The sequence below is a fragment of the Rhinopithecus roxellana genome, chromosome 6, assembly GCF_007565055.1.
Source record: "Rhinopithecus roxellana isolate Shanxi Qingling chromosome 6, ASM756505v1, whole genome shotgun sequence".
Classification (NCBI taxonomy): Eukaryota; Metazoa; Chordata; class Mammalia; order Primates; family Cercopithecidae; genus Rhinopithecus; species Rhinopithecus roxellana.
Genome location: NC_044554.1, coordinates 152,756,971 through 152,780,675, shown reverse-complemented (window position 1 = coordinate 152,780,675; position 23,705 = coordinate 152,756,971). Strand labels below are relative to the sequence as shown.

Sequence of the window (23,705 nt, the reverse complement as noted above, 5' to 3'; positions counted from 1 at the left end):
TTAATGTTGGTTTCATGCCTGCTAACACAGCATCTGTTCTGCAGCCCATGAAGCAAGGAGTCATTTCAACTTTCAGGTCTTATTATGTAAGAGATACGTGTCATAAGGTTCTAGTTGCCATAGTGATTCCTCTGATGGGCCTGGGAAAATGAAATTTAAATCTGGAACGGACTAACTATTTCAGATACCATTAAAATCATTCTAATTCATGGGAGGATGTCAAAATATCATCATTAATAGGACTTTGGAAGAAGTTTATTTCAACCCTCATGGGAGACTTAGATGGGCTCAAGACTTCAGTGGAGGAAGTAACTGCAGATGTGGTGGAAATGGCAAGATAACTAGAAGTGGAGCCTGAAGATGTGACTGAACTGCTGTAATATCATGATAAAACTTAAAGGATAAGGAGTTGCTTCTTAAATGAGCAAAGAAGAGTGGTTTCTTGAAATGGGATCTACTACTGGTGAAGATACTATAAACATTGTTGAAATTATAACAAAGGATTTAGAATATGACATAAATGTAGTTGCTAAAGCAGTGGCAGGGTTTGAGAGGACTGACTCCAATTTTGAAAGTTCTACTGTGGGTACAATGCTATCAAACAGCATCACATGCTACAGAGGAATCTTTCGTGAAAGAAGGAATCAATCAATACAGCTAATTTCACTGTTATCTTATTTTAAGAAATTGCCACAGCTATCCCAATCCTCAGCAACACCTCTGTCAGCAGCCATCAACATCAAGGCAAGACCCTCCATTTGAACAACTTGCTGAAGGTTCAGATGATCATTGGCAGTTTGTTTGTTTGTTTATTTGTTTTGAGATGGAGTTTCATTCTGCCGCCCAGGCTGGAGTGCAGTTGTGCAATTTCGGCTCACTGCAGCCTCCGCCTCCGGGGTTCAAGCGATTCTCCCGCCTCAGCCTCCTGAGTAGCTGGGACTACAGGCACCCACCACCACACTCGGCTAATTTTTTTTTGTATTTTTAAGAGAGAAAGGGTTTCACCATGTTGACCAGGCTGGTCTTGAACTCCTGACCTCAGGCGATCTGCCTGCCTCAGCCTCCCAAAGTGCTGGGATTAGCAACTTATTTTTAAATTACAGTATGTACATTGTTTTTTAGACATAATGCTATTTCACACTTAACAGACTACAGTACAGTGTGAACATAACTTTTATGTGCACTGGAAAACCAAAAAGTTTGTATGACTTGATTTATTACGGTATTCACTTTATTGCCCCGGTCTGGTCCTAACCCTGCATATCTCTGAAGTATGCCTGTATGATCAAAATTTGTAAAGTCATCAGTCTCTGTACAAAAACAAATATTCAAACAAGCAAGTATTCAAACTATGCAATGTGCAATTTGAGAATTTTCTTCATACAGACGTCTCCCCCACATTTGTTACCCACATTCAATGACATTATCATCTCTAAGAAATCTGTTTCATTTAATAGCTGAAGTCACTCAGTTCACCAAAACTGAATTACATCCTCTGAAAGTAGGGACAAGAAAACCCAATTACAGGATTGTAATGAAGGGCAAGGTCTTCTCCCTCCAAAATTCTGAGTGTATGAAATGAAATGTCCATGAAAGTGCTTTCTATTGTTTCTCCAATAACACAATGTGCTTTACTAGATCTGGTACAAACATAATTGCCATTTCAGATGATCCTATATAATTTGAAAATAGTGAAGAGATTTGATTTAGTCATGCCTTATGTTTCAACAAGTAAATAGTTTTTCTTTATCTCTAATTTTAAATGTAAAATAAAAATAGTGTGACAGTTTAAAATGTCAATGCTTTTTAAAGGCATTATTTTGAAATTTGAGAATTAAAGGAAATATACATGTGAACTGCTTCAAAAAAGGGTTATACAAATGTATGTTATCTTTAAGTACAAGAAATTCATTTACTGTGAAAATCAATAAAAATCTTACGTTGCAGAAACTGCAATCATCTAGTATATAATTTTTAGCACACATTTCATAACACTGATTATATTGCAACATAATACTGTGTAGATATTAACAACAGGCTTTTATTTTCTGCTTAATAATTTTTAATCATTCACTCAAGAATCAATAACTAAGGAATCTCAAAAATAGCTTAATTTTCCGATCTCTATTTTCAATCTATTAACTTATACTATTGGAAATACAGCATAATCTAATTGATTTATCTTCATAACTTCAAAATAAATAGAAGAACAACTGACTAGAACAACTGACTAGTGAGTCATAAATTGTGGTTAGTATTAGTATCAAACAGATCATGTTTAAGATTTATTCCAAGAGTTTTTACTAGAGTTACTATTTGCTGGATCAATCCTAACTTGCTACTATAATGTTTAGGCTTAAAACAAATTACCCACCTCTGACTGCTGCTTTTCTTAATTGACTATACTATTGCTTTATATTGCTTAATATTAACTATAATAATGCTTTAAACACTATATGAGTGCTTCCTTAAAAGACTGCTGGCACTATGAAGGTTATGCTACCTCTCTTCAGAGAATGTTATAGTTGTTAAGAATCCTGCTAATCCTGCCATCCACATAGAACCATAAAAATGCTAGGTTTAAGAGACATGGCTTGAACATCTTCTGTTTGATGCTACTTAGGGGAGTCCTATTATTTAGGAAGACTCTTAGTTTGGAGCAGGCTTTGAGGATCTCAGGGCGCTGTATCTTGATAATAAGTAAGCCTGGTTGCTTTCTTAGAGTTTTGGTCTATTTTTGTACCACACACGGGTTGAGTATTTCTTATCCAAAATGCTGGGACCAGAAGTGTTTTGGATTTCAGTTTTTCAAATTTAGGAATATTTGCATTTTAATTACTGGAGTTCAAGACCAGCCTGGTCAACATGGCAAAACCCTGTCTCTAATAAAAGTATAAAAAGTAGCCAGGTGTGGTGGCACACACCTGTAATCCCAGCTACTCGGGAGGCTGAGGCATGAGAATCGCTTGAACCTGGCAGGCAGAGACTACAGTGAGCCAAAATTGTGCCACTGCACTCCAGTCTGGGCAACAGAGTGAGACCCTGTCTCAAAATAAAATAAAATAAAATAAAATAAAATAAAATAAAATAAAATAAAATAAAATAAAATTCTAATCTGAATCTATTAATGAGGAAACAATCAGACAAATCCAAATTGTCAGACCTCTACAAAATAATTAGACTCCTCAAAAATGTTAATGCCATGAAAAAAAAGAGAAACCGTTTGAGATAAACTTTTCTAAGTAAAATAACAACTAAATGCAATGTACGATCCTTAATCAGATTCTGGAATCAAAATAAAAGCATCAAAGAATTTATGGGAATAAACTATGAAAATGAGAATATGGGCTGTATTAAGATATTATTGTATAATTATTAGTGTTAAATTTCTCAAGTATGACAACAGTATTATGATGATGTAGGAGAATGCCTTGCTTTTAGGGAATATATTCTGAAGTATTTAGGGGTGAGACATCATATCTGCAGCTCATTTTCAAATGGATTAGAAAAATGTCTGTGTCAGTGTTTGTATAACAGAGACAGCAAATGTGTCAAAATATTAAAACTGGTAAATGAAAGTGAATCTAGAGCATTTCTGTAAGTTTCAATTTGTTCAAAATAAAAAGCCGGAGAAAAAACAGTAGAGAAAAATGGACTTTTCTTGTACTGCCTTTTTAGTACAAGATTTACAGTGGAACTAGACATAGCCCAAGTGAAGATATAGAACAGCTGTTGGCTCTACCGTCACACCTGGGAACAGCTGTATAATTTAGGTACAGATATGCCATAGGCAGAGAGTCTTTGCTGGAACCAAACAACTTCTAACCATATAAACAAGAATCTGAAAAAGCTACAAACACAAAAATGAGTATTTGTTGTGACAGCCACCCCTCCCTCAACCTGGGACACACATAGACATACACACACATGAATCTGGCAGACAAAGGAGTTAGGGAGAGTCAGAACCCAGTGAGATCACAATCTCACACAGCACTTAGGTTCCAGGGCCTTGCCACGGCTGAATCTGCAGATGGATTAAAATTAACTAAAAAGCTGAAAACCAACCCCTTCCCAGTTTAAAGAGTGGTAAGATCCAAGGAATCGTCCCCTGAGTTGAGCACCTGGAAAGCTGGAGAAGGAGGTGGGATTGTAAACTGGTTCAACCATTGTGGAAAACAGTATGGTGATTCCTCAAGGATCTAGAACTAGAAATACCATATGACCCAGCCATCCCATTACTGGGTATATACCCAAAGGATTATAAATCATGCTGCTATAAAGACACATGCACACGTATGTTAATTGCAGCACTATTCACAATAGCAAAGACTTGGAATCAACCCAAATGTCCATCAGTGACAGACTGGATTAAGAAAATGTGGCACATATACACCATGGCATACTATGCAGCCATAAAAAAGAACGAGTTCATGTCCTTTGTAGGGACATGGGTGCAGCTGGAAACCATCATTCTCAGCAAACTATCGCAAGAACAGAAAACCAAACACCGAATGTTCTCACTCATAGGTGGGAACTGATCAATGAGATCACTTGGACTCTGGAAGGGGAACATCACACACCGGGGCCTATTATGGGGAGGCGATGGGGGGAGGGATTGCATTGGGAGTTATACCTGATGTAAATGACGAGTTGATGGGTGCTGACGAGTTGATGGGTGCAGCACACCAACATGGCACAAGTATACATATGTAACAAACCTGCACGTTGTGCACATGTGCCCTAGAACTTAAAGTATAATAAAAAAAAAAGTTAAAAAAAAAAAGAAAAGAAAAAAGAAATCGCTGTAGTTCATTTGAAACTGGAAGTAAACTAAAACAAATTAAAACTATACTACTGCCTTGCTTGGCAGGGCTTCATATGGGATCCAAATTCTCAGTCTCGCTTACTAGGTGCTTGACATAAAAGATGTTACCTTTTTAGGGAAATTGAAGCAAAAATGATGATCTAGTTCAACCTTTATCATTCTTTTACAGAAATTGTCTTGCATAAAATAAAAAGCTATGAGACATGCAAAGTAGCAGGAAAATATGACCCATTATTAAGAGAAAAAAACAGTCAATGGAGTTAAATTCCCAGAAAATGTAGGTGTTGGCATTAGAAGACAGACTTTAAAATAACTACAATAATTAGATTTTAAAATGTATAGAAAAATATTAGTGAGATTAAGAGGTAGGAAATTTCAACAGAAAAATGGAGGCTCTAGGGAAAAAATGGAAATTCTAAGAAGGAACGAAGGAAGAAAGGGAAGGAGAGAGGGAAGTAGGGAAGGAGGGAAGGAAGGCAAGAAAGGAGGAAGAGAGGGAAGAAGAAAGGGAGGGAGAGAGGGAAGGAAGAAAAGGAGGGAGGGAAGGAGGGAGGAAGGAAGGAAGGGATGGAATTTACCAGATAGTGATAATAGCAGACTGCATGCATCAGAATAAAGCATCCGTCAACTCCTAGACATGGTGAGAGAAAATGCCCAAAGGGAGGAATAGAGAGGAAAAAAATGGGAAAAAAAGGAACAGTGTCAAAAATCTGTGAGATAGTATTTTTTAAAAGTTGAACATACATGTAATTAGAATCCCCAAAGGAGAAGAGAGGAAGAATAGGGAAAATAAAGTATTTAAAAAGAAGATCTTGGCTACAAATTTTCCAAAACTGATTAAAAATAAAAACCAATCCACAAAAGTGTTCAATGAACAAAACACGTCTAGGTTTACCACCATCAAAGCAATAAAATCCAAATACATAATGAAAACCTTTGAACAACAGAGAAAACACATTATATTCAGAGGAACAATAGTGAGAATTATAGCAGACTTCTTATAAAACAGTGGAAGCCAGAAGATAATGGAATGGCATCTTTAAAGTGCTGAAAGGTAAAGCTATCAACCTATAATTCTTAATCAGCAAACATATACTTCAAAAAATGAAGGCAAGATAACACTTTTAGACAGACAAAAACTAAGGGACTTCTTGGGAGATCTTTATCACAATGCTAAATAAAATTATTAAAACTAAAGAGAAATTATGTCAGATGGAAATCCAGATTTGCAGGAAGAAATTAAGAACACCATTGAGATGCAAACTGAAATGCCCAGTTGTGAAGGGTGTCTAGGAGTTAATTAGGCACAGGTCAAGATGAGGGGCAGAGGCATACACAGAGCATAGGAATCAGCATGTGCAAAGGCCCTGAGGAAGGAAAAGGAATAGGCCCTTCCGGGAACTGGAGAAAGAAGGACCCATAGGGCTGAAGCAAAACAATCAAAAACAGCCTGAAGAGTGATGTGAGACAAAACCAGAAATCCAGCTGCGGCAAGGTCATACAAGATGTGGCAGGCCACTTTTCTACTGTAGACTGCTTCTCAAATTTACATCAGCAGATATGCTGCTAAGATTAACACACTCTGTTTTTATTGAACTTTTGAAGTTACTGTAAGTTTAATATAATAAGTTCACAAATTCATAGACATACCAGTGAATAGCCTTCATAAAATGATACATCTTGTACTTACACAGTTTCCCAAATTCATGTAAAACATAATTTAAATCATGTCATTCTACTAGTCATCATCCTCTAGAGGCATTCCATCCACTCCAAATAGACCCTACAATGACCTACAGAAATCTGCTCCCCACTCTATCCTGCCTCCAATTATTAACTGCCTGACCTTATCTGCTATCACTCTCTGCTCCCCCTTGCTACTGCCCAAATAAGCCAGTTCTTCTCCTGCTTTAAGGTAGAAGATTATCCCACGTTTACATGATTGTCCACAAGGATAGGAGTCTTTGTTTTACTTATACATCTCAAGCACCAAACAGTACCTGGTGTACAGCAGGCCAAAACCTTACCAACTCTGGAAAGAAGGGAAGAAAGAACGAAAGAAAAACGAAGTAAGAGGTCCACAAATTGGCAAGAAAAGGTCTCTGCACCTTTCATTTGTAAAAGATAAATTATAGTGATGCCTTCTTTGAAATGCTACTCCCCTACCGAAGAGTTTTGTGTTTGGAGAGATTAATGGGGAATCAGGAAACTTGTAATCCTCTCTCTGCAAAAAGATGCGCAGTATTGATCTGGGCAATGATTTCTTGGATAAGACTGCAAAAGCACCGGCAAGGAAAGCAAAAATAGCCACATAGGATTGCGTCAAACTAAAATGCTTCTGCACAACAAAGGAAATAATGAACAGAGTGTAGAGTCAACCCGAGGACTGGGAGAAAATATCTGCAAACGATGCTTCTGATAAGGGGCCAATATTCAAAATATATAAGGTACTCAAATAACTCAACAGCAAGAAAACAACTCCATTTTTAAAATGGGCAAAGAATCTGAAGTCATTTCTCAAAAGGAAAGATACCAATGGCCAGCAGATATAGGAAAAAAATGCTCAGCTTCTCAAATCACAGTGGAAACTCAAATTAAAACCAAAATGAGATATCAACCTACACCTGTTAGAATGGCTATTATCAAAAAAGACAAATGATAAGTGTTGGAGAGGATGTGGAAAAAAGGGAACTCTTGCACACTATTGGTAGGAATGTAAATTCATAGTCATTTTAGAAAACCATGTAAGTTTCCTCAAAAACACTAAAAATAGAATTGGCAATCCCACTTCAGAGTACATATCCAAAGGAACTGAAATCAGTACATCAGAGATATCTGCACTGCCATGTTCATTTCAGCATTATTCACAATAGCCAAGCAACCCTAAGTTTCCATAAAGAGATTAATGAATCAGGAAAACGTGCTATACATACACAATGGAATATGACAGAACCTTAAAAAAAGAAGGAAATTATGTCATTTGAGACACTATGAATGGAACTGAAAGATGCTAAGTGAAATAAACCAAGCACAGGAAGTAAAATACTGTATGATATCAATTATACGTGGAATCTAAAAGTCATTCTCACAGAAACAGAGAACAGAAAAGTAGTTACCAGAGGCTCAGGGGAGAGAGGGGTAATGGGGATATGATCCAAGGATATGAAGTGTCAGTTGGGCAGGAGGAGTAAGTTTTAATGATCTACTGCTCCACTTGGTGACTACAGTTAATGTATTGCATATTTCGAAATTGCTAAGAGACTTTTAGCATTCTCACCTTAAAAAATGCTAACTTGGTGAGGGAATAGATATGTTAACTTACTTGACTGACCCTTCCTACAATGTATACGTAAATCAAAACATCACATTGTACCCCATTTAATATCTACAATTATTTGTAAGTTAAAAGAAATAATTTTTTTAAATACAAGTAAATAAAATCATCTCCCCGCTTGGTAACCTTGAGCTAATCACTTAATGTTTAAGTGCTTCCATTTTTATGATATTGGGATATTTACTACATATCTACCATATAAGAATAAGGATTAATGAGATTGTTTTCAAAGTGTTCTAAGAATTCTTTTCCAAATCTTATATAAATGGCATAACTATGTCAATGAGCAATTAGGAACATGTATGTTTATAGTTTAGTCTCAGTTCAGTGCAAAAATATTTAAGAAATATGGGTCAGAAATATGTTGTAGGCCATAAAAATGGTTTAACTAGAGATGAACCCCAAAGCAATCCTTTCATTCACTTTGAATTACTTTTGGAGGCAATCCGTTCATTTACTTTGAAGTACTTTTAGGGGCAATCCTTTCATTTACTTTGAATTACTTTTTAAAAAAGTATTTATTTTTTAAAAATACAAAGTAAGGAATTTCCTCTTCATATGTGTACATCTTTATATATGTGAACATGTTTTACATGGAACAGCATCAATCATGCTTCACAATAACTTTTTTAATCTTATGAAAAAGCTAAACAATCCTGTTTCACAAAAAAAGAATTTCTAACAATCAAAAAATTAGAGAAAAATACTGTATTCAGGTTTTTCTTAATACACATTCACGTGCTTTCCAATCAGCAGGCCAAAACCTTGCACCATCAACACATGTTGTGTGCATACTGTAAAAGAAAACATTTTAAAGGCAAAACAAATTTGCTAGCTTTTATCTTTGCAAAAATTCTCAGTTGCAACAGAATGAAATTTACTAAAGAAGCTTAATCAATGAAAATGTCTGCATAGTTGTAAAACCTCAACATTACTGATCATTAATATAAGCCCTTTTATTGCATTTTACAAGTTTCAGATTTGAAGGTTTTAAATGTGTTTTAAATTATTTATTTAATAATCGATTAAGCTATTCATGCTACACATTTTATAACTGCTTTGTTCAGGCAAAATGTTTCCCTTATAAAACCACAGGAGGAAAAAGAAAATTTTAAAAAAGTATACCTATGCTATCTTAGCATCTAGTACAGAGCAAACTAAATAATGGAAATAGAACTTAAATGCAAGAACAATTCAGAACTATTCTTTGCAACATAAACCAATCACTCATGTGATCAAAGTAACTCTCCTAAGAAAGTAAGGTACCAATTAGTAACCCACTAGCATTTCCAGAGAGCAATGCTCTATAAAAGCTCACTAAATACATAAATAGGTACTACCAGAATAAATATTTCTGTCCATAGAAAAAGTATATGCTTAAAAATCAGAAAAAAATAAGACTCTGAAAATCTCATTACCTAAAACCAAAATATGTTGAGTTTTCACCAATATTTTACCCAAAACTGCAGTTTATGCTCTCAATTTTAATGACATTACCTGTATTTTCACAAGTAATTTTACATGTAAGTAAAATTATCTACTTATTTCAGTAAAACTGAAATTCTAATTCTAATGATATTCAGTTCACCTTTTCCTAAAAAAGTGATGTCTAAGCATGCTTTTCAGCTATACCAACTAGCTGAAAAGTATCAAAAAGACAATTCATCAGCCTGAAAAGCCAACTGAATAGTCTCAATTCCATTGTTAAAATTTAAGAAAACTTTGTAAGGAATGTTGTTCAAGCCACATGAGATTCAAAATTATAAGAAAACATAAGACCAAGAATTAAAAACCATGGTATACACTGAAGGTAGCATAACAGACCTGTGCGCTTTACATACAGTGGTCTTTTTGGTGGTCTAGGTTTCAAAATTTTGAATAACCTCTTTCCTCTGATACCTCATTGTTAACACACAATGCTTCTTTCTTCCATTATTAAAAGGTTATTTCCCCATTTCTTAGGTCATTCTCACAGAATCTGTGGTTCAAGGCGCTTCATGGCCCACACTATCACAACATGCAGGATCCACAGTCAGGAAAAGCCAAAACTTTTTTTTTTTTTGAAACACATAATACACCAATTAACTGATGTCATGTTGCAACCAGTTGTCAAATCCTCTAGCTTTACATTTCTGTGATCCTAAATATTAAGAACATATTAGCTAAGTATCCATTAGTAACTCGCTGACTAAAAGAAGTCCAGCATTCACTCTGCATTATGTTTGGAGATGATCACTCTTACAGCACATGTTAAAACATGTGCATATTCAAATACAGAGGCATTGAGTGTATAAAATGCATGGAAGGACAAAGTCACTTCACACAAAGCAAGCTGACCTTTATTCTTTTCTCCCTCATACAAACATTTATCATGAAAGAAATGTACACAGAGGTGTATTAGAAATTCATGTACAACTATGATTAACCTAGAAACGTGACTCTGAATTTACATTAGAATTTAAGCTAATTAGTCAGTAACAGTAATAATACAAGCTAACAATTACATAGTAGCTACCACGTGCCAAACATTGTTCTAGGCATTTACACATATGAATTTACTTAGTCTCTGCAATAATCCTACGAGGTGGGTAACATCATTATGCTCATTTACAAAGAGGAAACTAAGGCAAAGAGAGATTAAATGACTTGCTCAGGTCACAGAGCCACTAAATAGCAGTCAGGATTTGAACCCAGGCAACCTGGATCCAGAGTCTGTATTTTTTACAATACTGTTCTCTTTAGAAAGCCCTTAAACACTCAAATATTTTGCAAAAAGTACTTAAAAGAGTATCAAATGTTAATACATTAAAATAAGAAAATACTGTGTAGCTCCTGCAACAAAAAGTTATCCCTACAAAAGAAAGTGATATCGATTACCACCTACTTCTATTATAACTAAAACGTTAGCTTTCACAGTTTTAAAATTATACAAACAATTGATACTTGAGGGTAGGTGTGGTGGCTTACACCTGTAATCCCAACACTTTGGGAGACCAAGGCAGGAGGACTGCTTGAGGTCAGGAATTAGAGACCAGGCTGGGCAACAAAGAAAGATTGCATCTCTATAAAAAAATTTTAAAAAATTTTAAGAGTGTGGTGATGAGCCCCTGTAGTCCCAGCTACTCTGGAAGCTGATTCTGAGGCAGGAGGATCACCTGACCCCAGGAGTTTGAGGCTGCAGTGAGCTATGATCTACCACTGCACTCCCGACTGGGCAACAAAAAGAAACCCTGTCTCAAAAAAAAAAAAAAAAAAAAGAATTGATACAGTTGATACAGACCCACTATTTCATCAAATTACTAAGCCTTATATCACATAAAAAGTATAATGGTCATGAAAAGTTAACTTAAATGAATGCTAGTGTTTAAATTTTGAATCAAAATGATAAGATCAAACATTGAAAGAATGCCATTATAGATTAAATTTAAAGAAGAAAACTGCATTGCCAGGAGTAATTCTGAGAATAGTTTTTGATTACCTACCTCTCCATGATTGAAAAAGAAGCACAACACTGTAACCAGGCCTCCTAATCGGCTGCCACTGGAAAAGAAGAAAACATAACTCAAATAACAAAAATTCAGGTCAATCCTAAGAAAAACCTTAAAACACATAAGATCATAACCTCTGGTATTATAAAAGATTTTAGTCACACTAGAACTCTCCGATGCTTATTTACAAAATAGTTTATTTCCTCCAAAGTTTCATTAGTCAAAATAATCTTTTTTCATTTTTAAAAAATCATTTGCTAACTTCAAAATGTATAGACTCAGAAAAGCATGCAAACTGAAAGGGAATAAAAAATTCTTACTAGTCATATTATTTAGTACATCATGCAACCTGATTTTTCTGTTTATTTTCTTTAGTACCTCATATTTATTTATGTCCTTCAACATTTCTCAAACTGCTTTCCTTGGGACAGATGACATACATTAGGAAAAAGGGTGAGAAAGATGTGCAAGGAAAGCGATCCATGGTCATGAGGATGGAAAACCCCACACTGCCTACTAGCTCCTAGAAATTCACAAGGCACTTCCACACATTAAAGATTTAATTTCATATTTCCCAAATCCCATCCCCAAGCTACTTTTCTGCAGAATACAGAATGCCAGTTTATAGATCAAGTTTTATGTTTCATTTGTTTTCAAAAATTGGAATAGAACACAAATATCAAAGTATGACAATCAGGATTATAACTCTAGGTAAAAAATTAAAATGGTATAATCTGATTTCTAACAATTAACCTTCATTTGCTCAGCTAAGAGTGAAATATGTTCCTTACTGTCCCCGAAGTCTGGGTAGGGGACATAAGGTTTAGGTTTATTTCATCATGTTCTGCATCTTTACTCTTGAGGTCTTCTTACTCGTTTTAGCTCATGCTGCTTTCTCATTATTCTACCCAAATATTCTTCCTTCTTTTTCTCTAAGTATAGGTATACCACAGAGAAGTCAGAGAGGAAACAAAGAACCAGATGGTATAGGCATCAAAGGCCCTGTATTTACTCTTGTGATGTATGAATGAGGAAAAGAGGAAGAGAGGCAACGGCCAGCAGGGATAACCCACGTAGGGAGTATCCAGAAGGAGACAGGTAGGGCTGCGACCCAGCACAGGTGGCCTGTTTGCCTTGGCAAAAGAGGAGGAAGACTGCATATTTAGTGGCAAGTACTTTGTGGAGTTTCCATGTTCCCCACAGAGCAGAAGACACAGCCACTTGCTGCTAGAGAGAAACAACGGCAGCATTAAAAGTTTGAGGAAAGACAAATGTCTGAAACACCACTCACATTTCAGGAGAGTGGTAACTGGGGAAAACAAGTGCTGCTGGGATATCTTAAGGGAACAACTGAGGCTGCAGAACACACATCTATAGGGTCACTAATCATAAGACTGTGATTTTTGCCTACCAATTATCAGCCTAGAAAGTACAAATGAAATATAAAGAAGCAAAGAAACTGAGGACATTGGCCAGAAAGTGGCTGAAGTGATGGATCACTGAAATAAGAGCATCAGATAGAGGAGCTTAGAAAGCAGTACAGGCCAGGAAGTAGAAGCCAGGGTTCTCTCTTGAAAGGTGCACCACATCTTCTTCAAAAGAGAAGCATACAGGCTAGGCCCAGGCTTCATCACAAGTGATTAGACATTAGAAAGGTTAAGACAGAGTTAAGCGTTTAAAAAACAAATAAATACATTTTAATGTTTTGAACTTACTCTAACAAGACAAAAAAATATAGAAGTTTATAGGGAAAAACGTGATTTTTCTCTTGCTGCCCTCTCCCAATCCTATTCACCTAAGAACATTTTAGTACATGTCTATTCTTCCAAATCTCTCTAACTACCCAAACATATATTTTCTATGTGATCATATTAATATCTGAAATTTTTTCCTTTTCTAATTATTCTAGCATAAAGATTATTCCTAATCAATATATATGTAATAACCTTAGAGGGATTATTTTTATAGATGGCAAATACTGTATAATACAAATATATTTATTTAGCTCATTCCATATTACTGGACATAGAAATATTTTTCAATTTCTGGCTATAACAAAAAACGGTTAAACATCCTCGTACATGTAAATACTGGTGCATCTGTTTCGGCAGGAGGGACCTAACTGTGAGACACGTGAGTCAAAGAATGTGAGCTGTGCCCGGAAGCACTGCAGCAGTCCGCACCGTCATCACAGAGGACGCTGGAGGTCGTTTCTCCACCCCTCCTGCAGCACCTCATGTGCTTTTCAAATTTTGTCCTTAGATAGGTGAAAACCCTTTTCGCACTGCTTACTTGTATGGAGCATCATTTTAGTGTTTTGTTTTGCAACATGCATCTTCTCTTCCGTGAACTGCTTATTTACATTCTTGTCTATTTTTCTATTAGACTATTTCCCTACTTAAAAATTAAGGTTATCAAACCTTTGACTGTCAAATGTGAAAATAACATTTAAAAGCTGTCCAAAAAAACAACCACTTTAAGCCTTGAGGCAGATGTGACTGTGATGTGAGTCACACATGGTTACAACTTCCGTTCTTAGATTGTAGATTAACTTGCTTTCTCATTTTTCTTGTTCAGCACAATGACTAGAGAATTAAACAATGTCAGGCACCAAAACTTCCTACTTTTTTTTTTTTTTTTTTTTCCCCAGAGACCAGGTCTCACTCTGTCACCCAAGCTAGGGTAGAGTGGCACAATCATGGCTCACTGCAACCTCAAACTCATGGGATTCAGCAATCCTCCTGGCTTAGCCTCCAGAGTAGATGAGACTACAAGTGTGAGCCTGACTTCGTAGTTAATAACCCGTTATAGATTAACTTTCCCTGTGTTGCTTTACTTTGCTTAGATCAGACTATAGAAAATCCATCATTAGGCCGGGCGCGGTGGCTCACGCCTGTAATCCCAGCACTTTGGGAGGCCGAGACGGGCGGATCACGAGGTCAGGAGATCGAGACCATCCTGGCTAACACGGTGAAACCTCGTCTCTACCAAAAAAATACAAAAAACTAGCTGGACGAGGTGGGGGGCACCTGTAGTCCCAGCTACACGGGAGGCTGAGGCAGGAGAATGGTGTAAACCTGGGAGGCCGAGCTTGCAGTGAGCTGAGATCCGGCCGGCCACTGCACTCCAGCCCGGGCGACAGAGCAAGACTCCGTCTCAAAAAAAAAAAAAAAAGAAAATCCATCATTATTATACCCTCTGTTAAAAAAAAAAGTTAAATGTACCCTTCCCCAAAAGAAATACCACCTATAACCCATCAAACTGCTGTGACTATGTGCCAACCTGTATGAATAATGTTGTATTTCTGCTAAAAATTTCTGTCTCTGCCTATATAAATGAAACCTAAACTTCCCTGCTTCCAAAGGCAGACTTCATTCCTTTGGAGTTGGTGTTCCTGAGTGGTCCACCCTCACACTTTGTGCTTGAATTAATGCTCTTTAGATTCTGATATTTTTGATTATTTTAAGTTAACACACATGTGTGACGAAGTATTCTAATCCATTTGTGGTGTATGCTGTCAGAAAGAATTTTTAAACTTTTACTTATTTAAATATGTTGATATTTTCCTTTATTTCTTCTGCACTTCCTGTCTTATCTCTGAAGGTCTTCCATACCTCAAAACTATAGTCTCCTAAAATTTCTTCTAATATTATTAATTGCATTTTCCACTTAGCTCTTTCACCCTAATTTTGTTCTCTTTGAAATAGCCAATTATATTAAAAACATTAAATAAACATCCCTTTTACCAGTGAATGAAATTCAGCCTTTATCTTATATTAATTTCTTACAATGCTAGACTCTGTTCTATTTCATCCAACTGCCTTAATTCTGTATTTTTTTGTATCACACTATTTCTATTACTGTAGCATTATGGTAATTTTAACGCATGATTTTAAAAAGCTCCCCACCCCCAACTACTCTTTTAAGATTTTTTAGGTAAATCTTACCAACTTATTCTTACATACAACGTCTGAACCAGTCTCCCAACCCTGCTCCCCTACCCAAGAAAGAAATATCAGGCTTCTGATCAGAATGACATTAAATTTATATATAATTTGGGTTGGGAAGGACAGTCATTTATATGATAGCCATTCAGTTAAACAGTATATCTCTTTCCATTTACTCAATTCTAAGTGCATTCCCTTAAATAAAATGTTTGGGGCCAGGCACGGTGGCTCATGCCTGTAATCTCAGCACTTTGGGAGGCCAAGGCAGGTGGATCACTTGAGGCCAGGAGTTCCAGACCAGCCTGCCCAACATGATGAAACACTGTCTCCACAAAAATACAAACAAACAAACACACAAACAAACAAAAAACATTAGCTATGTGGTGGCGCACAACTGTAGTCCCAGCTACTAAGGAGGCTGAGAGTCAAGAATCATTTGAACCGGAAAGGTGGAGGCTACAATAAGCTGAGATTGCTCCACGGCACTCCAACCTGGATGACGGAGTGAAACTGTCTCAAAAAATAATAAAAATTTTTTTGGACAAAGAGTTAAATACCAAAAGATAAAACTTCTAGAAATACAAAGAGAACATGACAAAATCTGATCACAGTGGAGAATTTTAATTCTTTCATAATCTGACAGGTCAAGTAAGCTAAAGGAAACAAACTAGGGATTTGAAGGAGATAATCAACAAGCTCAATGTGACTATACGGAGATTACACATCATTTTCTATGTCACTGGAACATCTAGTTGTAAAGGTACCTCATTCTCTGATTAGAATCTAAAACAACCTAAAACACAAGAAAGATAAGTTTTTTAAAAAATGACACGGGGAATTTAGTGTAAAATTTCATTTTAAAAATTCCCTGGAACAACAAGGAATCAAAATGGAAATTTAATAACTTTAATTTTCTAAATGGCAGAATAAAGGTAGGGAAAGAACAAAAGACTCACAAATCCAATTCCCTGACGAAATCTCAGGATGAGGTTTGCCTAAGAAGTCGCATACCCTCACTCAGTTGCCATATAACCTGGGAGGCTCTGAGGTTGGACAATTTCCTGAGGGCAGAGCCACTGTGACAACATTCCTTTTTCACCAAATTACTAAAATACAGGTTACGGTCCAACATCTTCCATGAATATGGGCTCAGCTTCGCTTAACTAACAAAAGAGGCAGATTTTTTCTAGTACACTTTGGGGAACTGCAAAGCTAGAGGAGGAGAATAAAATTTGTTTATCTCCAAGGATGTTCTGAGTTAGAATCACTGTGAAATTATGTGACTTGAAACAAATCTAAAATAGTGTTCTCGATGTCCACTCTCTCACCCCAATCCATAGAGGCTACTACGTAAGTCCTTTTATTTTGCTAAACAGAAAAGACGTAGCAATCAGAATACCTAAAATTAAATTTTTTTTTTCCCACTATAGTTGATCAGTTGATATTTTAGCATTCCCTAGTGGTTAAAAAAAAAAAGTCTCTTCTGCAATATTACTGTCAGAAAATATGAAAGCTCCTATTGTGCAAATTTTAAAACATTCTAAGCTTGCTAAACATTTACCGCATTTACTTATACATCTCATTCACCTAAACCTTGATTTTTCTTAGACATAAAATGAGGGGATAATGAAAAATAAAGCTAAAAAGGATCTAAAAATACTTTCCAGTTCTAAAATTTAAGAATTTTATAATTCTCTTCTTTCCCACCTACTACAGTTGTATAGATTTAAATCAATTATTAAGTTTTGATAGGTTTTATTAATCATTGAGATTTTTATCTCTATTTACAAAAATGATGAACCATCCAAAGTTAAACTTTTGAAGAGAAAAAAGCAATCAGAGTTAATTCAAAACTATATTAAATAACTCTTACGAGTAAGCTTTCTTATTGTTGTATAAATGCTTAAGAAAGAGAAAATGGAGAAAAATTTGGAAATAACCAAATTAAGATAATTTCCAATCTTAAGTTGGAGATTGAAGGCTTGGGCACCTTCCTAGCCCAATGAAGAAATGCCAAGCAGGCCTGGTTCAGAGCTGAGAACCTTCCCCTATACTCACGGTGGCAGGGGGCGGGCGGGGGGAGATTCACTGGTTACTAAGGAAAGAAATAGGAAAGAAAGATGAGGAATGAGGATAAGAATCAGGAAGGGTGAGAAAAGTTCTCAGCTTGGTCCTTTCCAGTCTGTTTCAAGCAAGTCATTAATGCCTTTAACTCTCTATCTGCCAGTTCTAACAGAAGTTATTTATTTATTAGATTGTGAACTCAATTCACCCATGGTGCCTAGTACCAAGCCGTGTCCATGAAAGACAGTGAAAGGGTATCTGAAAACAGAACTATTCAATCAAAAGACTGCTGGCATTCCTTTTCTGAAAGCTTGGAGCCAAACACACCACACCTCATGTCATTGTTGCTCTCAGTACTGGCCCCAGTACCAGGCAGGGCCATGTGTTCAGGTGAGCCTCTGCTCTGACCCAACCACCACACTCCTCAACTCCTATGCAGACCTCTCCACTGTGTGTTCCGGGCCCTTCATTCCATGGTGAACAACTACCTATCCGACACCCACAGCCTCTTCCCAGAGGCTTCCTCCTTCTCTTGCCTGGAAATACCACTCTCCTCTTAACGAATGCTTCCCCTGGAGCCTCCCCAACAATTCTGTGTCCTAGTATCCCAGAGTCTGTCTATTTCCCTCCATCCCACCACCGCCATACCAGCCCAGGCTCCCATCCTCTTCCCCTGGGCTACTATAGCCTCCGACACTCCCTACCCAAAGCCTGCTCCCTCTATGCTGCAGAGTGTGTTGTCTTTAACAATGAATGGACCCAATCCCACTCCCTCCACACAACCGTTCAATGGCATCCCACTGCCCACAAGGTCAAACCCAAACACCAAAACATGTAAAAAATGCCTCGCAGGATCTGGCCCCTGCTTACACCTCGACTCCTTTCACTATTCTTCCTCCTACCCACACTGTGTTCTGCAGCTGCACTGTCCTCATCAGAGTTCCTCAAATGATAAGACCACACTGACAAGAGTGTGCAGAGCAGCCTGGGAGCAAGACCAGTGGGCAGCAGAGCCCCATGAGCTGATGCAGAGTCATCCCAGGGTGATGGGCTGGCAGAGAAGTGGAAGGACGCCAGAGATATTCTGAAGCAGGACAATAATAATAGGATTTTGTGACTACTTGGATTACAGAGGAAAGAGGAAAGTCATGGCTATCTCCGAGAGGTCAGACTGGGCGTTAGAGTAGACAGAAGAGTCATTTGCTGAGACAGTGAACACATAAAAAGGGGAAGGGTTTGGAGAAAAGATGCCAATATTGCCAACGAATAACCTTCATCAATTTATGCATACTAAATAAAAATACTTATATTTTAAATATTCATACACAACTGTTAGACCAAATGGGTTTGATTAAAGATACGTTAGCAGGCCAAGTTAATAGTACATTCAAAAAAAAAAAAAAAAAAAAGGCCAGGCACGGTGGCTCACGCCTGTAATCCCAGCACTTTGGGAGGCCAAGGCGGGTGGATCACAAGGTCAGGAGATTGAGATCATCCCGGCTAACACAGTGAAACCCCGTCTCTACTAAAACTAAAAAATAAAAATAATTAAAAAAAATGGCCGGGCGAGGTGGCAGGCACCTGTAGTCCCAGCTACTCAGGAGTCTGAGGCAGGAGAATCGCATGAACCCGGGAGGCGGAGCTTGCAGTGAGCTGAGATCGTGCCACGGCACTCCAGCCTGGGAAACAGAGTAAGACTCTGTCTCAAAAAAAAAAAAAAAAAAAAAAAAAAAAACTGTAGCTAGAAAAGTTTGAGAAGGTAGAATTCACAGTCTATTTCAGATGTGTTTTTGGCCAAAAATCCAGCCTGTATAAGCAGTAAATGCTTGATTTTTTGAAAATAAAGAATAAGAAAATATGCAAAACAATGGAAGCAAAACTGGCATGAAATTTAAGAAATTCAACCTTTCCTTAAAACAGGTGGAGGGCAGTGGAAGAGTGGAAAATTAATACAAAACGCTCTTCCATTCTACTACAGAGCCTAAGAATACTGAGCACTTCATAGGTAACTTGGTTGGATCATGGGAAGAGACGGTAGGAAGATTAACTGTGTTAATGATGACTGCTCACTTCAGATGTAAAGTGGGACATCAAGCAAAATTAAAATTTGACATACAGACTAATCTTCCAGGCCCTTAGGGCTTCTGGAACATATCTAGAAATAAAGCAGCTTAAAAAAATTTCTCAGGTATCAAAGAAAAACTCTGAACCTCCAAGGCCAAAGAAGATAACAGAGAACAGAAAATCGGAAGATGAAGGTATTGTCCTCTGACTAGCTGGTTCCTTATGTGGAAGAAAAGGCATTTTCTGCTGACTACTTATGTCTACAAAAGGACGTCCAGGCTTTTCTCACAAAAGCTCAGAAACAATGGAGAACTGGGTAGAGACAAGGGTAAATATTTAAAAAAGGGGGAGGAGATCAGGAACAGATCAGAGGGGACCCAGGGACTCTGGGCAGCCCTCATTAAATGTAGAGAAGTTCATGAAAAAGATCATTTTTCTCTTCAAAAAGCGACCTCCTTGCCAGAGAGGGGATGGAAGTGAGGAAAACGGAACACTGACCCTGTCTCAGTGAGTGTGTGCTCAGCCCTCATGCATAAGCGTCTGCATATGAGCGGGGGTGAGGGGGAGGAGGAGCCACTGGCACTGGGTGTCACTTCTGCACTGAGGTGAAGAATCAGACATGCCTCCCGGACTCCGGCCACAGGCAGAGGCAGCTGAGGTTGGTAAATGAAAAAGCAACAAGATGAAAGGAGCCTGGGTCTCCTGAAACAAAGCAGTTTCCACTCTGATCATGCTGTAATAAAAGCCACTAGTCAGTTAAGACCCATCCACTTTGCAACCTTCTAACCAGCTCCTCATCCTTAGATACAAAGTCAAGCTAGGAATCACCAGGCTGTGGGGATGGAAGCTTCCAATTTGAAAAATAGAAACTAACACAAATTGAAGGGGGACCAAGAGGTAACAAAGACAATGCAGCAGGCAGAGAAATTTTCAAACTCAAGATTCTTTAAGTTGGAAATCTAACAGAAATGACAATAAAATGTAAAAATAAAATAAAGGAGAAAGACCCTGAGAAAATTAGACTTCAAGAAGTCCAATATCCAATCAATAACTTTCAAGAAAACAGGAAAAAAAAAATGGAGATAAGAAAGTCACTACGGAAATAATACTAAAAAAAGTTGTCCTCCAAAGTGAAGAAAGTAAATGCCCAGATCGAGCGCACAAAGTATGTGATGAGAAGGATGAAATAATACCTGCCACATCATGACCTTTTAGGGGACTACAGAGAGGAAGATGAACCCAAAAGCTGCCAGAGGAAAAAAACTAGCCACACACAAAAGGAACTAACGGTAGAATAGCACCAGACTTTTGAAAGCTACACTCCATCTTAGAAGACAGTCGAACAAAGCCTTTAAAAGTCTGAGGAAAAATTAAAATCAACAACCAGGCAAACCAGTAATTAAGTATAAAAATAAAAAGGAAATATTCAAACATGCCAAACAAATGTATTTTAAAATTATCTCTGTGACTCTCTTGGAAATTACCTGAGGATATGATCCTCAAAAGGATGAAACAGACCAGAAAGAGACCAACTTGGGGTCCAAAACACAATGAATCCAAAGCAAGACAGGAAAGGGGAATTCTCAGGATGATGGTGAACAAAACTCCCAGGGAATCGCTATACGGAAGCCCAGGGAAGGACAGGTCTAGGATGGAACCAGAGACAGAAGCTCCAGGAGGGAGGCCCCAGGGGATAGGAGTGGAAGAAATGAAATAATGGATTTTATACATTTGACAAAGTATAAAATAAGTGTTTACAGTTCATTGCAGATCTGGAGAGGAACTAATCAGCATACAGAACACCAAGGAAAACAAAATATTAGCAATAATTAACCACAGGAAAAATTTTAAGTTACCAAATAATTATTTATACTACTTAATTCAGCAGTAAGCAATATTTTTACAGTCATAATAATGTAACTGTGGACCATGGTTTTACATATTAGAATTGCTGAGGTTTCAAAGATCTGAAAGTGGCTTTCCCCAGACAAAGGGATCGATGGGGTTGGGAAGACAGATGGGGCAAGGGACCACTGACGTACTTGATTAGAAAAAGTTGAATAATGCCAAAAGATATGCATATATATACAAAGCAGTGAAAATTCAGTTTAAAAACATACTAATAAGTAACATACCCATTGTAGGACACATTAATAGAAAGAAAGTTGTTCAATTTAACTTATTTGGAGACCTCTTGATATTTGCCAAAAAATACTTATAAGGAACAAATCATAAAAATGTTCCAGATAACATTAAAATAGATGTTCGTAGTCACCACCAAAAGAAATAATACAGTATATTTTAACCTTGGCTTGAAAACCATTAAAGAAAAACCTTCCAAAAAAAAAGAGAAACTTTCCATACTGAAATTACCAACTACAAACTACCAGACCATGCAAAGGTATGGAGTTACAGTCATCTTACCTGGAGGATGAGGAGTTGGGGAAACGTGTAATCGCAAAAGCGGACATTTAAGAATCCACCCCCCAACACGCAGTATGTTACCTTTCCCTCCAATGTGTAGTTAGTTCAATAAATGATTCTAAGTAAAATTAACTGAGGAAACTATTAGAATAATTATAAAATTACATGTATGACAGCCACAAATGGAGCAAAATAGGATCCCAAAAAATGACAATACTAGAAAGAGTAAACTTCCACCTATCAAACCAAAACAATGCGTACAGAAGTATCAGCTGAAGAACAGAAAAATCCTGGGACCTCAGAATCCTTCAGAAATGAACTATTACGGAACAGTAATATTCTGGAACATGCGAACAGAAAATAGAACAGAAAGTCTAGATCCTTCTTAGTGTCATGTATCTTTAAAACATTTTAAGTAAAACTTTTTATGAAATATAAATACCACTCACTTTGGAAATGGAATAAACACTTTTTTCTTCATTATGCAGAATCTTTAAACAAAAATTAACTAAAGCTGCAGACAATTTAATTGCTGTGGAAAGAACACTTAAAATGTATTCTCAAAGACAGTAGAGGACACATTTTGGAGGCACTGTTGGTACTCAAATCCCTACTCTGCCAATGACCTTGTCAAAGTTAATCTGTGACCTTGTCAAAGTTATTTAATATCCTTGTGTCTCAGTTTCCTCATCTATAAAGTGGTTTACCTATTTCATGGGGTAACCATATGGATTAAATGAGTTTCTGACTGCAAAGAGTTTAGATTAGAGCCTCACACATAAGTGTTATACATGTACTGAATTTCTCCAACCAAAAACAGTCTTCAGGGAAGATTGGAATCTGCAGAGGGAAAGCTTCAGAATGAGTCCACTGGAAAAATACTTCCTAAATCGGTAAATGCTAGTAAATCTTATGTGATAGATAATATATTTCTATTGTGCCTTTCATATATGGTAACCATAAGCTAAGTTTTTCTTTCAATATTTTATTTATGATCAATTCATGTATTCAACCAAAAAATATTTTGGAAGGCAAGCATTCCTCTGGGTCCTTTGCAAACACTACCTTATTCCATTCTCACACAGAAGACAGTCTCTTAAACCCATTCAGGTGTTCTCCCCTCTACTCAATCACTTCTTTAAAAATCTTCTATAACCTTCCATTTTAGTTAACCTAATAAAACACCACACCTCCCTTTTACAACCCTAAAAGACATCTGTTACTTTATATTTTCTTTTACATCTAAAGGCAAACCAAAGAACTGGCAGTCACTCTGAGTTCTGCTCACATCATTTATTCAAACTATATAAAAACTCAACCTTAACAGATTCCACCCACAATTTAGAGCTTCTATATAGCTTTTTTTGGTCTTCTAGCCTTAACCATGACAGCCTAAGTTTGCCAGACATCTAAGGAAAGCACCTAACATGGAAAGTAAAGAAGATGTTTAAAAAAAACAAGCGAGGCCAGGTGCGATGGCTCACGCCTGAATCCCGGCACTTTGGGAGGCTGAGGCGGGCAGATCACCAGGTCAACTTATCAAGACAATCCTGGCCAAC

At 37.1% G+C, this 23,705-nt stretch overlaps 1 protein-coding gene across 2 annotated transcripts in view; it reads right to left on the bottom strand.

Moving 5' to 3' along the window:
* Nucleotides 1–23,705, bottom strand: part of LOC104675229 (probable C-mannosyltransferase DPY19L1) — a 110,154-nt gene that overhangs the window by 51,011 nt on the left and 35,438 nt on the right. For both annotated transcript variants that reach the window (XM_030933080.1, XM_030933081.1), the window contains exon 7: nucleotides 11,642–11,699. In XM_030933080.1, the coding sequence (XP_030788940.1) occupies nucleotides 11,642–11,699 (58 nt within the window). The remainder of the gene's footprint in view (nucleotides 1–11,641; nucleotides 11,700–23,705) is intronic.